Here is a 12802-nt window from a genome sequence, read left to right on the forward strand (position 1 = left end):
TCCCCATTACTGGGGTGACCCAGAGAACCAGAACATCCATAGGAGCACAGGCAAGGCTATTAATTACAGTACAACCTTTATTAATACTGGAATCTTCACAGTGCATTCGTTACTTGTAGCAGTGACTATGGAAAACGGGGAAGGGGGGAAAGAGGGTAATTACCACCAGAAAAAAAAAAAATAAAAAAAAAAAAAAGAAAGAAAAGACGGAATGAAAGAAAACGTGGCAGAGGGACAGGGAGAAGGGAAGTGGCGGCAGAGGTGGGAACACGAGGGGAAAAATAAATTAAAAAAAAAAAAAGAAAAGAATAAGGACCAAGTTAACAACAGCACCAGAAAAGTTACTTCAGTCGAAAGACAGGTCAGTTTTTTTTCTTTTCCAAAGAATTTTTGTTTTCTGTACAAAATAAGAGACCCCCCCCCTCCCTCAAACCCAAACATTTGTCACTTGGCCTCAGTGGTTCTGGGCAGGAGAAGGGGAAAGGGGAAGAACTAAATTGTTATTCCTAAGGGTGTGGGCTGAGGGGCTGCGATGCGACAGACAGCGGGGCGGCGGGGGCTATGTACAGCGGGGGGCCGGGGGGTTGTGCTTTCCTCCAGCCGCCGGCAGAAATCAGCTGCTTTGCTTGGGGGTCTGAGCCAAACCTCCTGTGCCTGGAGCCACCTCTGAGCAGACTCTGCACAGGGTCTGTGGGTGCTGAGGGGGTTTGCAGGGGGGTCCCAAGTGATCCTTGTGAGGGGGGGCAAAGTGGAGGTTCAGCGTCCTCAGTCCCTGCACCTTGGTGTCCCTCCTAGACAGAGGGGATTGCAGTGCCTTTACCCGCAGCCCCCACCCTCTCACATGTCCCCCACTTCTTCTTCCCCCTCCTCCACCCCCAGCCCATTGCTTCTGCCCCCTGGAATGAGGCTGAGCTGTGCTGGCCCCAAGCAGGCAGCTGGGGGGAATGGGGCCAGGGCCCCTCACTCCTGGTGCTCTGGGTGCTCCATGGCTGCCACAGCCCTGCTGGCACTGTCCTCTCCTGCTGCAGCTGGGGCCACCCGCCTGCGCCCGGGGGAAAGAAAACAGGGGAGAGGGAAAGAGAGAGGGGAAAAGGAAAAGAGAAACAAAGGGAAAGAGGTGAAAAAAATGAAAGGAAGAGGAAAATAGAAAGCAGGAGAAAAAGAGTTAAAAAGGAAAAGAAAAAAATGAGAGGAAAAGAAGAAAAATGAAGAAAATAAGAAAAGAGAAGGAAAAGTGACATAGAAGAACAAAAGAAAAAAGCCAAAAGAAAAAAGCAGAAAAAAGAGGAAAAAGAAGAGGAGAAAAGGAGAAAAAGAGGAGGAGAGCCAAACAGAGAGTAAGTGAAGGAGGGATGTAAGGAGAAGGCAGGTCAGGAGGAGCAGAGGGGCAGGAAGCAGGGGGCACCAGGGAAGGATAGGGCAGCGGGTGCCGGCGGGTGGGGGTCCCGGGAGGTGCAGTGGCTGCCCCCGGGGGTCCATTGGCCACGGCGGGCACGTCCCCTCTGGCCGGGGCATCATCACGATATCCGCGGGGCCGACCTGTCATTGGTGACGGTCCTGCGCAGGCGCACCCCACGCCGGATGGCCACCAGCATGTCTTCGGCCGGGGGGTCCATGGAGGCCGCGGGGGGCGGCGCGGGGGTCTCCTCGCTGGGGCCGGACCCCACGAGGGCGGTGGGGAAGGGGAACTGGCCTTCCCCCAGGGCATGGGCTCCGGCCACCAGCTCCCCAATCTTCTCCACCAAACTGTGCCGGTTGGCAGCCAACTGTTGGTCCTCCTCTTCCTCAGCGGAGAGGTGCTGGCCGGCCCCGGGGTAGACAGAGATCTCCATGGCACCGCCACCCCAGGCAGTGTTGGGAAGGCTCAGCCGCTTGGGCGAAGCTTTGGCAAAATCCAGGGGGTTCGGAGAGGCATCATCAGCATAGAAGACGCACTCTTCACTGCCCACCCGCATGGGGCCGGCGTAGCCAGGGGAGTCGGGCACCGTGGGGGTCTTCACGGGGACGATGGGGGGTCGGATGGGGATGGGGCCAGCATTGGAGAGCGTACGGCGGACAGAGGGCTTGGTGGAGGGCGTGCGGCGGATGGTGGCCACCCCCGGGGTGGTGCCGGCCGGTAGGTTGGTGCCGGTGGGCAGCCCGGCGGTGGAGGCAGGACGCTTGGTCTGGATCATCCGCCGGTAGTTCTGGGCGATGTTGCTGTTGCGTGGGATGGTGGAGGACTTGTCGAAATCACTCTGGGGGTCGCACTCCACGTCACCGTTCACCGAGTAGCAGTCATAGTCGGAGCCTGGGGAGGGAGCAGCACCATCAGTGTGGCTAGGGGGCAGCGGGTAGCCGAGCCCAACCATGCCATCAAAGCCAGCCCCAGCCACCTCCGTCACAGCACAACAACCAAACTGAACTGCCATGATTGTCACACAACCACTACTGTCCCAATCATTGCTGCCATAACACGCTCACCATCAACCCCAAATTTCCCTCTGGAAGGAAACCACAATAACCCCAACCATCACAACCAAACCCAACTGTCACCATCACAACCACCCCAACCACAACCATCACAACGTGATCAGAGCCAATCTCCACTGTCACCACCACATGCTCGTCATAACTGGCTCAGCTGTCATCATACCAACATCATGACAGACATGGTAATTTCATCTGCAGCTACCAACTCACCTACCATCTGCCACCATCTCCACCTGTACTCAGCCTCTGCACACAGACACATCACCACAAATCATAACCTGTTACAGCACTTCCTGGCACAACTGCACCCACTGAGTCCCAGTAAACATCCAAATAACCAGGAAAAGATGTAGTTATTTGTGGCACCCCACCAGCCCCTACAAAGTATGACCACAGCCTGATGCTACAATACCCAGAGCACACAAATGTGTCCCAGGACCACCAACACCTCTGCTGTGCCCTTCCCCACCCTAAGTGCCATTTCAGGTGGTCCCAGGTACCTCCAGTGCCAGTACCTTGGGAAGGGATGGTGTCCTCAGAGCAGGAGGGGGTGGTGGTCTGCGTGCTGTAGCCACTGGAGTACTGCAGTGAGTCCCGGCTGCTCTTCTGGTGTTCCAAGCTCAGCCCACGGGTCAAGACCATGGCCAGGTCACTGGCGGCAGGGGACACCTCCTCCCCATGCTGCTGGGGCAAGGGGCACTGTCAGCACCCTGGTTCCTCCTTTGGGAGTCCCCAGGAGCCCCCCACCACTGTGCCCTCCCTGCTGCAGCTGGTACCTTGGCAGCGATTGTAGCTGGCGACATCCGGGGCCTGGGAGCATCCTCGCCACCGATGCCCGGGTACCCTCCAGCAGGAGAGCCCATCTCGGATTCCCGCAGGTGCTCCACGCGGTCCTTGCGCCGCTGCAGGGTAGGGACCACCGGCTGGTCATAGGGGCTGGCCTTGGACCAGTCCTGCAACGGGCAAGGCATGCGGTTCATGCTGGTGACACTGAGACCAGGAGTGTGGCAGGAGGGGTCTCAAGCTGATGTCCCCCGTGTCAAGTCACAGGTGCTGCTCAGGATGCTCTGCCCCATGCAGGAAGGGAGGGGAGGGTCCAGGGGTTGAACCCCATGAATTGAGGAGGGAGCCACGTGTGAAATGCAACCCTGGTGGGATGGCAAGGACTAACCGAGGTGGGGGAGCTGCACTCGCTAACTGACTGGCAGGTTTCGGATGCCTCTGAGGACGCCGAGCTGGAGGACTTCTGCTGTGCCGTGACGAGCCGAGAGCCGGGAGGTGAGAGAAGAGGCAGTTAGCAAGCAAAGCCAGAGCCATGACCCCAGTTAGAGCAGCACCCACAGCTCCCCTGGCTGAACGAGGTCCCCAGCCCTCCTCCCCTCTGGCGGTGGATGCAGGATGGCGAGCAGGATGTGACCTTAGTAGTGGGGTCAAGGACTGGGATGATGCACTGCCCCACCCCTTCCTCCTTCTCACCCCAAGCCATGCAAAGCCAACAGGTGTTTTAGGGAGTGAGGACCTTGCTGGGTTGGTGATGCCAGGTTAGCATGCATAGGCAGGAATAACAACTCCCTGGGGATCCCGGAGCATCCCTGGCACTGGGGATGGTGCAGCATGAAAGGGAAGCTTTGCTCCATGCTGCCTGGTGGGTGACTGGCACAAACTGGGTATTACGGGGCTGTGGTGATTGGAACACACCCTGTTCTCCTGGCACAGGGAGAGGGATACCTGTGCCCCATCCCTGGGGGAATTCACGGATGGGGTTTCTCTGCCATGTGGCCCAGGATGCCCCCAAATATGGCAGGCACCCTCAATATTGCCAGTATTTATTTCCCATGATGCCGACACAAGTAGAAATACTTCTGAGGGTGGGTCTCATCACCTCTGCACTGGACTGTTGTGTTGCACCCAGCACCACCCACCCATTCTACGGAAGAGGAAACTGAGGCATGGAGGTCAGCAGCACGGACCACCCTCCCTGTACCTGGCTGGTGATGTCCGAGGGCATGGGGGAAGGTGGTTTGGAATAAGCGGCGTCCTGGGAGATGAAGCCGGAGTCGTGGGAGGAGACGCTGGAGAGGCGGGTGGCGGCGGCGGGGGGCTGCGCCAGGCTGCGGTAGCGATAGGTGGAACTGGGTGAGCAGGTCTGAGCCCCGCCGGGCCACGCCATGCCACCCTTGGCACTGCTAACGCTGCTGGGGGGGCGCCGGGGGGACGGGGACACGCCGGTGGGGAGGACAAAGGAAGGAAAAGAGAATTTAAGACGGAGGTTTGGAGGTGGCAGGATGGCCAGCGCCCTGCCACGCATCCCAACCTGGGGAAACTGAGGCACGTAGTCCTCCTGGAGGTGTCCCTCTGCCTCCTGGGGTGGCCCTGTGGCAGGGAACAGGCTGGGGGACACAACAGAGGTGGTATGCTTGTGCCCAGACAACCATGCACAGCACACATCGTCCCCAGAACCCGAAGGACAGGGCATGTGTCAGGCCCCTATAGGTCCACCAGGCCTGCCCAGTGTGCCATGACCAATTCCTCCATATTAATGGGAGCTGCTTGCCCATATGGACATGAGAAGGTGGACATGCACCTTGTGAGCATCCCCAAAGGCCGTAAGCATCATTAACCCACTGAGGTTAATGAAGAGGACTGGATTTCCTGGCTGTGGTTGGGTATGGAGCACACCTCACCATACCTGCACATGCTGGACTTGCGGGAGCTGGAGCTGCTGGGCGAGGAAGGAGGCGTCTGGTAGGACCAGCTGTAGTCAGAGCCCTTCAGATCCTTGATCACCTGCAGAAAAGATGGGATCTAAGTCCTCCCAAAGATGCTCCCCTACTCCCCTGACCCCTGGCTTAACCCTACTCACCTGCTCACTAGCGGGGGGCAACTTGTGGGGCTCAGCGGTGAGCACCACCAGGTCCTCAATGATGCCCTGCAGGTGGGTGATCTCTCCCAGCATGGTGAGCTCCCCATTCTGAGGACGGACAAGAGAGACCATCAGCACCCATTGGGCAGAAGGAACAACCCTTGATCCTCCCAGCCCCCCACACTCACCACCACAGGCTGCAGGAAGGTGATGAAGGTGCAGAAGCGGCCCCGCTCCTCGATGAGGGCTTTGCGGACCGCCTGCTTCTCCGTCTCCTCCAGCAGCAGGTACATGTCATTGACGTCCTGCAGTGCATTGTCCAGCTGGGGCTGCAGGTCCCCCTTCCCTGTGAGATGGGGCACTGTCAGTGCTGGGCTCCCCTGACATTCTCCCCAGTCTGCTGGCAGTGCTACTGTCAAGCTGAGGCCATTCCCCCAGCTTGGGGACATCACCCCATCCTCACATTCCAGCAGATACCATAGGTCTCCCACTGTGCCCATATCCCTGGAAGGTCCAGGAACACCCTCACCCCACAGCAGCCTCAGGGAGGGGGCTCTTCTGCCACCCCATCCCCATCCCTGGCACTTGGGACCAGAGGACCCCTTGGGCTGCCACATGGTGGGGCTGGCATTGCCCCAGGATATGGGGTGCAGGCTAAGCTAAGCTAAAAGCGGGGCGAGGGTGGGAACAGGGAGCGGATGGACGGACGGACAGACAGACAGAGGCTGGGGAGACTGGGGGGAGTAGATGAGGAAGCAGAGAGGGGGCCGGTGGTGGGGGGCAGCGGTTCACTTACCAAGTAGCTCTACAGGAAGGATGTGGAGGGGAGGGAAGAGAGAAGGAGACAGAGAAAACGTGTGAAAAGAGGCCGAAGGCCGGGGCGCATGCCCCGCCTCCCTGCCACCCCCGGGGCCGTGCCAGCACCTCCCTTTCTACAGGGGGGCAGCAGGACCCCCCTAGTGCCCACCCCCCTGTTGGCAGTGCCACAAGCCGGGATACCGGCCCTGGCTGGGGGTGCTTCAGAGGGGCTGGTGGGGGCACCCCCCAGGAGACCCCCTCTCACCTTTGCGAGCCTTTTTCTGGAGCTTGAGGGTGTCAGAGGACTTCTTCTTGATCTCATGGCGTGCTCGCTTGTACTCTGGGGGTGCAGAAGTGCTGTCAGAGGGGACCCCTGCCCAGCAGCGCAGCCACCTTGCACGGATCCATCCCGTACCCCCCATACCTTTCGCATGGTCCTTGTCCAGCTGGTTGGCAGTTTTCTTCCAGTCCTCAATCCTGTCCTGCAAAGGGTTTATCAGGCTCTCCATGAGGGCGCTGGAGCAGGGAAGAGAGAAACAGAGAGTGTGAGAGCGCTGGTGCCAGGGGGAGGCCATTCCCCCATCCCACGCCCAGCCAACATCCAGCATCCTTTCTTCAGCAAGGAATGAGCCTGACCAGGCCGTGGCAGCGATGCCTGAGGGTTTGGAGGCAAAGCTGATCCCGGTCCTGCTTACTTGGTGAACTGCCGGAGCTTGGCCTCGATGCTGCGGTGCCGCATGCACATCCGGGTCAGCGCCGAGCCAATGTCCCTTGTGGCACCTGGTGGGGAGCAAAGCGCTGCTGACAAGGGGCAGGGACACCCCCACACCAGTCCCAGCCCAGTTTGTACAGTGGGAGCAGGGTTGTTTGTGACAGGGACGATCAGTGCTGGGATGCACTAGGCACTGGAGACACCTCAGGCAGGGGGTGGCTTGCTTTTTCCCCAGATAAATGCACAAAATAAAAAAAATCATCATTCACTAACTAATACATGAAACTCTAAATATCTCTCTTAGAGGCTTTGAAATTAGAACCCACTCCCATTTTTTCCTGGTTTGTCTTAAATTTGGCACTGGGGAGCCAGGGCAGGGAAGAGGTACCCCGGCTTAGTCCAGGCAGTCAGCTCTGTCCCACACCTCCAGGCACAATCCCAGGTGGATAAAAAGGGAATCCAAACTCCTCGGGGGGGATATTTGCCAGCAGCAGTCAGCAGGAGCATCCTTTTTAGGTGAAACCGCCGTTAACTCTGAAGCCTAAGGATGGCCACATGGTGGCAGTGCTGCTGGCAAATCCCAGGAAAAACGGCAATCAGAAATCCTTGGGTGCAAACTAAGGAGTGACATTCAGCCTTTCTCTCCCTGAAAAAAGCCTCCAAAAACACCTCCCACCCTTTTGCAGGAGTTTTGGATGCCCCTCAGTCCGCCAGTGCTATGGAAATAGGGGAGCCCATGGGCCAGGGCCTTCTGCACTGGGGTAGTCTCCTAATCCAGCTCCTAATGCTCTTATCCCAGCTCCTGCTGCTTCTAATCCGATTCTCATGCACTATGTGCAAGGCCAGCAGCCAGCCCCCACCCAGTGCCTCAGTTTCCCCATGCTGCTGCTCTGCCTCCCACCCTCCCAAAAAGCCCTACAGGTATAGCAGCACTACAGGGTCACACTGACTCCTGTAGTGCTGGTCCCCAGCTGTCCCCAGCACTGCTCCTGTACCTCCTCCTTGCTTTGGCTTTCTGGGCTGGCAGGGAGTTGGGGGAGCCCTAATCCCCGTGGTGCAGTGGGCTAGTGGGTTTGGAGGCAAAGCTGATCCTGGCTCAAGCTGCTGCCTCCTCCTCCTCCTCGCGTGGCTCCAGATGGCCTGGATGCCGCCGGTCTGCAAACCAGCCCGGGACCATCTGCTTGGCAGAAGCCAAGCGGTGGGAAGTGGCTCCTCACTGCCAGAGGGCACCCGGAGAGGGTCCGGGAATCCTTCCCCCTCAATCCCCAACAGTTATGGGGGACCCCACATGCAGCCTTGGCTCTTGAGTCACCTCCCTGGTGAGTTGGGGTTTGTCCCCAAAACAGTCGAGCTTGGACACCTGAATCTCCCTCTAGCTAATTCCCCTTCCCTGGTGACCTCCAGAGCAGCTGGGACCCCCCATGGAACTTCCCAGATGGGTGCCAGGGACAAGGAAGGTGGATTGTGCATCCCAGGAGGCAGAGATAGGTGCAGGAGACCATGGCATGGGGCTGAGCCACTCTGAATATCCCAGCCCCACCAGAAAATGTGGCTAAGCATCCATAGGGGGTGAGGAGCAGCACCCACATGGGTGCCCACCTCCTTCCCCCTCTCCACTCCATCTTCCCAATGCTGCTTCCTAGGGAATGCTCCACCTTGGTGAGAGAGGGAACAGGTTGGACATCTCTCTGTGGATGGTGAAGCTGCTGCTTGAAGTCCACCCCAGAAATGTGGGCAGGGGCCACCCCACAGGAGACACTGACCATCTGTCCCCCTGCCCACACAAGCCTGGGGGTTCCCACCCCTAGGAGAGAGGACCCTACCTCGGGTGTTGGTGGCCATGTCGGCCACTTTCTGGAAGGCATCCAGGAAGGCAACTGCGGCCAGCACCGTGGTCCTGAGGTGGAGAGAGAGTGAGGGGGAACTCAGTGGGTTCAGGCCACACTGGGATGTGCCAACAAGGAGGGTGGTCCCCCATGTCCCATCCCCTCTTTAGCCACTCACCTGAGCTGGGAGTGCAGCTTAGTGGCCTTCGAGTTGAAATCCTCCCATATGGGGTAGGAACTCTGCAAGGAGGAAGGGAAATGGTGAGAGACAGGGCCCCTCACCCCCTGAACTGCTTCCCAGTCAGGGCAGGTCCCCCTTTCACTGGTCCAGGAGACAGGGCAGCTCAATAGCTTCTCTGATGGCTAATAAAGCCTGAGCACAGCTCTTTTCCCTCCTGTTTTTTTCCCTTTCCAGTCTGGCCACCCAAAGTTATAGACCACGGAGACCTCAGGATTCTGAATGCTCTCTTCCTCATGGGGGGTCAAGCTAGGTTATAGGTTTGGAAATTTGAGGGCATGAAATGAAAAATCTTTAAGACTCTGGCCAGCAGTAGAGGAGACACCCCCAGCACCCCCAACTTTCCCCCAAAGCACTGATGGCCAAGTCCACCATCATGGAGAGCTCCAGTCCCACAGACGGGAGCCCCAGTCCTCACCTCCCCTGAGCCCAAGAACCGACAGGGCAGGAGGAGAGGCTGGGGTCCCTGAAGCTGTGGATGGGGCAGTTGTGTGGGGACAGGGACAGGGCACAGGTGCTTGGGAGGCTACTCCAGTGCTGTCCCAGTGAGGCCACTCTGGTGCCATCCCAGCAAGGCCATCTGTGCAAGACCAGTCCCACTGTCCTTGTGGTGAAATTATTCCAGGGCTGTCCTGGTGCAACCATTCCAGTGAAGTCATCGCAGCGAGGCCATCCCAGAGCTGTGCTGCTGCCACCATCCCAGCGAGGCCATCCCAGTGCCACTGTTTCAACAAGGCTATCTCAGTGCTGTTCCAGTGAAACCAGTCCCAGCAGACCATGTGCAATTCCAGTGAGGACTCTCCCAGTAATGCCAGCTGCAGTGACATCCCAGCAAGGCCATGCTGGTGTCATCACAACAAAGCTGATCCTGATCCACCATACAGTGAGGCTATCCCAGTGTCACCATCCCAGCAAGGCCAGTCCATGTTGTCCTGGTGAGGTTAATCCTGGTGCTGTCTTGACAAGGCCATCCCAGTACCAGCCTTGCACGGCCAGTACCGCTGCCACCGTTCCAGTGAAGCTATCCAGGTGCCACCATCCTGGCACGGCCATCCCAATGCTGTTCCAGTGAAGCTGGTCGCAGTGTTACAATCCCAGCAAAGCCATTCCAGTAGGGCCAATCCTGGTGAAGACATACTGGTGCTGCTATCCTAGCAAGGTCAATCCTGGTCCTGTTGTCCCAATGACAAAATCCTGGAGCTATCCTGGTGTTGGCATCCAATGGCAGTGTAAATTCCCCTAGGGCAGCCACCAAGCTGGGACATGCACATCACCACACATCCCCATGGGCACCATGGCTTGGTGGAAGCTTTGGGGACAAGGTTTCCATTGAGGGGGCATGAGATCAGCCCAGCATTGTGTTTTGGGACCATGAAAGCCCTTATTTCCTTATGAGTCAGCAAGGAAAGGGTTTGAGGGTGCCACTTCACGCACCACTTGTGATGGTGAGCCCCTGCTTCTGGGTCCCCAGGGACTGTCATTGCCAGAGGGCTGGGCCACCATTCCTGGGCCATTGTCCCCAGGCCATCTTCCTTGGCCACCCTGGGCAGGACAAATGAGGCTCCCCTGTAGGAGGGAGCAGGTTGTGATGCCCCCAAACCCCTGTGATGCCAGGCATGAGGAAGATGGGGAAGAGGACAATGGGGACAAGGACATGCCAAGGTCATTCAGGGACACCGAGCACGCGAGGAGCAGCAACAGGAATAACGCCAGCTTAGGAACTGTCACCAAGAAAAAAGTCTCCCCACCACAGGCCAAGGGGTGCTAAAAAAGCCATCCACCACCAAAATTAGGTCCCTTTGCTCTGTGACCAGCACAGGGGTCCCAGCCATAAGACCATAAGCACATCACTACCCTTCAATGCTGGCAGTTCTTCAAGCAGAGAGTTACTTGTCCCCCAGTGCCTGTGCCAGGACACCCACGTGGCTGGGAGATGGGGACAGCACACCCTCAGGTGCCACTGGCACTTGGCCAAGGCTGTGCAGGGCACGAGCTGAGCCCCAGCTGTAGTGTGGTGGAGTTTTCCTTCTTTTTCATAATTTTTCTTTCATCTTTCCCACCTTCAAATGGTACGAAACTGAATCCAGCCCGGTCTCCTCGGGTAAGGGGTTCCCAGTCCAACCGCATCCGGATGGTGCTGGGCATGTCACCGGGAGGTGACACTTCTGTGCTGGCTTATGCCCTCTGAAGCTTCAGCAGGGAAATGGGGAAACTGAGGCAGGGGCTGCCCCCACCTCTCCCCTGGGAGTGTAGGACTCAGCCAGGCTGCCAGAAGAGAGTGGCTGGGATGAAGGCATTTGAGGGAGGGAGCTGATCACCCCAGCAGCCGTTTCCCACCAGCCCTGAATCCCACTGCCCTGGAAAGAGTTGAGATTTTGTCCCTGGAGCCTTTCTCCCAGCCCTGAGCCAGAGTCCGGCTGCAGAGCCACCACCACCCCTTGAAGGGGTTAATCTCCTTCCCAGCAAGGCTTTTATTTTTTTTTTATCCCCCCTCCCCTGCTTTGGCAATGACAGCATTGTCTGGACGGGTCTGCAGCATGAAGGGAGGAAGAGGAGGAGGAGGAAGACAGCTTTTGCCTCCTAAAAATGATTAGGGCTAAACCCCAGTGCTGGAGCTGGCTGAGGGAATTTCGGCCCCCCAGAATGAAGAAACATGGCTGGTCCCCTCCTCCCCACCCAGCCCCTAGTCAGAAATACCCCCCAGCATTTTAGATTTATTTTTTTGAAATGAAAACAAACAAAAAGGCTTTTTTAAATATGGCCCCATCCTGCTCCCAGGGAGGGTGGAGGCAATATCCTCTTCCCGGGTTAGGAAATGGGATCAAGGAGCTGGGGGACATTTTTGTTCCACTGGTGTCAACCCCACTGGGTCCGGCAGAAATGCAGGCTGGGCATGGGGTGTGGGGGGCAGGGAAAACATGATGCTTAAAATGGGTGGCTATGCCCAGTGTGGGGCCAGTGGTACCTGGTGAGGGGCTGTCATGCCTGGTCTGTGTCACCCGACAAGGGGTGCCAGCACCTGAAGATGGATACAGGGCTGATACGGAGCCAGGATCCCCAGCATGGGCTCCAATGCCCAATGCAGGGCCCTGATGCACATTATGGGGTTGATGTGGGGCTCTGGTACCCAGTGCCACGCTCTGACACTCGGTGTGAAACCTCGATGCCCGACACGGTGCTCTGATACCCAGTGAAGGATACCAGGGCAGACACCAGGCTGCAACACCCGTAACGGGGCTCCGATAGCCAGTGATGGATGTGGGGATGATTTGGGGCTGCAATCCCCAGGATGGAGCTCCCATATCCAGCGCTGGATATGGAGATGATGGGGGACTGCGATCTCCAGGGCTCTGATGCCCAGCACAGAGCTCCGATGCCCAGTAAGGGGCTGATGTGGGGCTCTGGCAACGCGTGCCGGGCTCTGACAGCCGATGTGGGACCCCGACACTCGCTGTGGGGCTGATGATCGGGCTCCGACACCCGATGCGGGGTTCCAGTCACCATCTCGAGGCAGCAGAGCCTCGGTACCTACTGCGGGACCGGCACCGGCGGCGGCAGCGCGGGGGCTGCCTGGGGAAGCCGGGTGATGGGGGAACGGTGCGGGGGAGCGCTGTCACGACAGCAAAACCGGGGTGCGGGGTGGGGGGGAATCCCCTACCTTCATGTCGTTGATGATGGCTTGGAAGAGGCCGCCGAGGGCTCCGCACTCCTTCTCCGCCGTCTCCATCGCGGCGCTGCGGCAGCCCGGGGCGGGCGGCGCCGCCGGGGGAGGCCGCGGCGGCGGGCCAGGCTCAGCGGCGGCGGGGGGCGGGCGGCGCCCGGGCGGCGGCGGCGGCGGCGGGGGGGGCAGAGCGGCGGAGCGGCGGCGGAGCCGGGCGGGGCATCGCCCCCCT

General features: G+C 58.6%; 1 protein-coding gene across 16 annotated transcripts; it reads right to left on the reverse strand.

The window, feature by feature from the left end:
• Positions 1–57: 57 nt before the first annotated feature.
• On the reverse strand, positions 58–12705 carry MTSS2 (MTSS I-BAR domain containing 2). Of its 16 annotated transcripts, none has more exons than XM_086848237.1 (15): positions 12568–12686; positions 8850–8911; positions 8669–8742; positions 6829–6913; positions 6558–6649; positions 6399–6473; positions 6132–6140; positions 5524–5681; positions 5336–5443; positions 5162–5259; positions 4457–4583; positions 3644–3718; positions 3249–3425; positions 2988–3153; positions 58–2290 (listed from the first exon to the last, which is right to left on the reverse strand). In XM_086848237.1, exons 1-15 carry the CDS (start codon positions 12634–12636, stop codon positions 1518–1520), a joined length of 2148 nt encoding a protein of 715 aa, XP_086704363.1. In that variant the 5' UTR covers positions 12637–12686; the 3' UTR covers positions 58–1517. The 16 variants fall into 16 exon arrangements, with proteins under 16 accessions (XP_086704363.1, XP_086704362.1, XP_086704356.1 ...); XM_086848236.1 differs by having other exon boundaries at positions 3644–3721; XM_086848230.1 differs by having other exon boundaries at positions 4457–4664.
• Between the last annotated feature and the right edge of the window lie 97 nt (positions 12706–12802).

The sequence above is a fragment of the Cyanistes caeruleus genome, chromosome 12, assembly GCF_971803275.1.
Source record: "Cyanistes caeruleus chromosome 12, bCyaCae1.hap1.1, whole genome shotgun sequence".
NCBI classification, from domain to species: Eukaryota; Metazoa; Chordata; class Aves; order Passeriformes; family Paridae; genus Cyanistes; species Cyanistes caeruleus.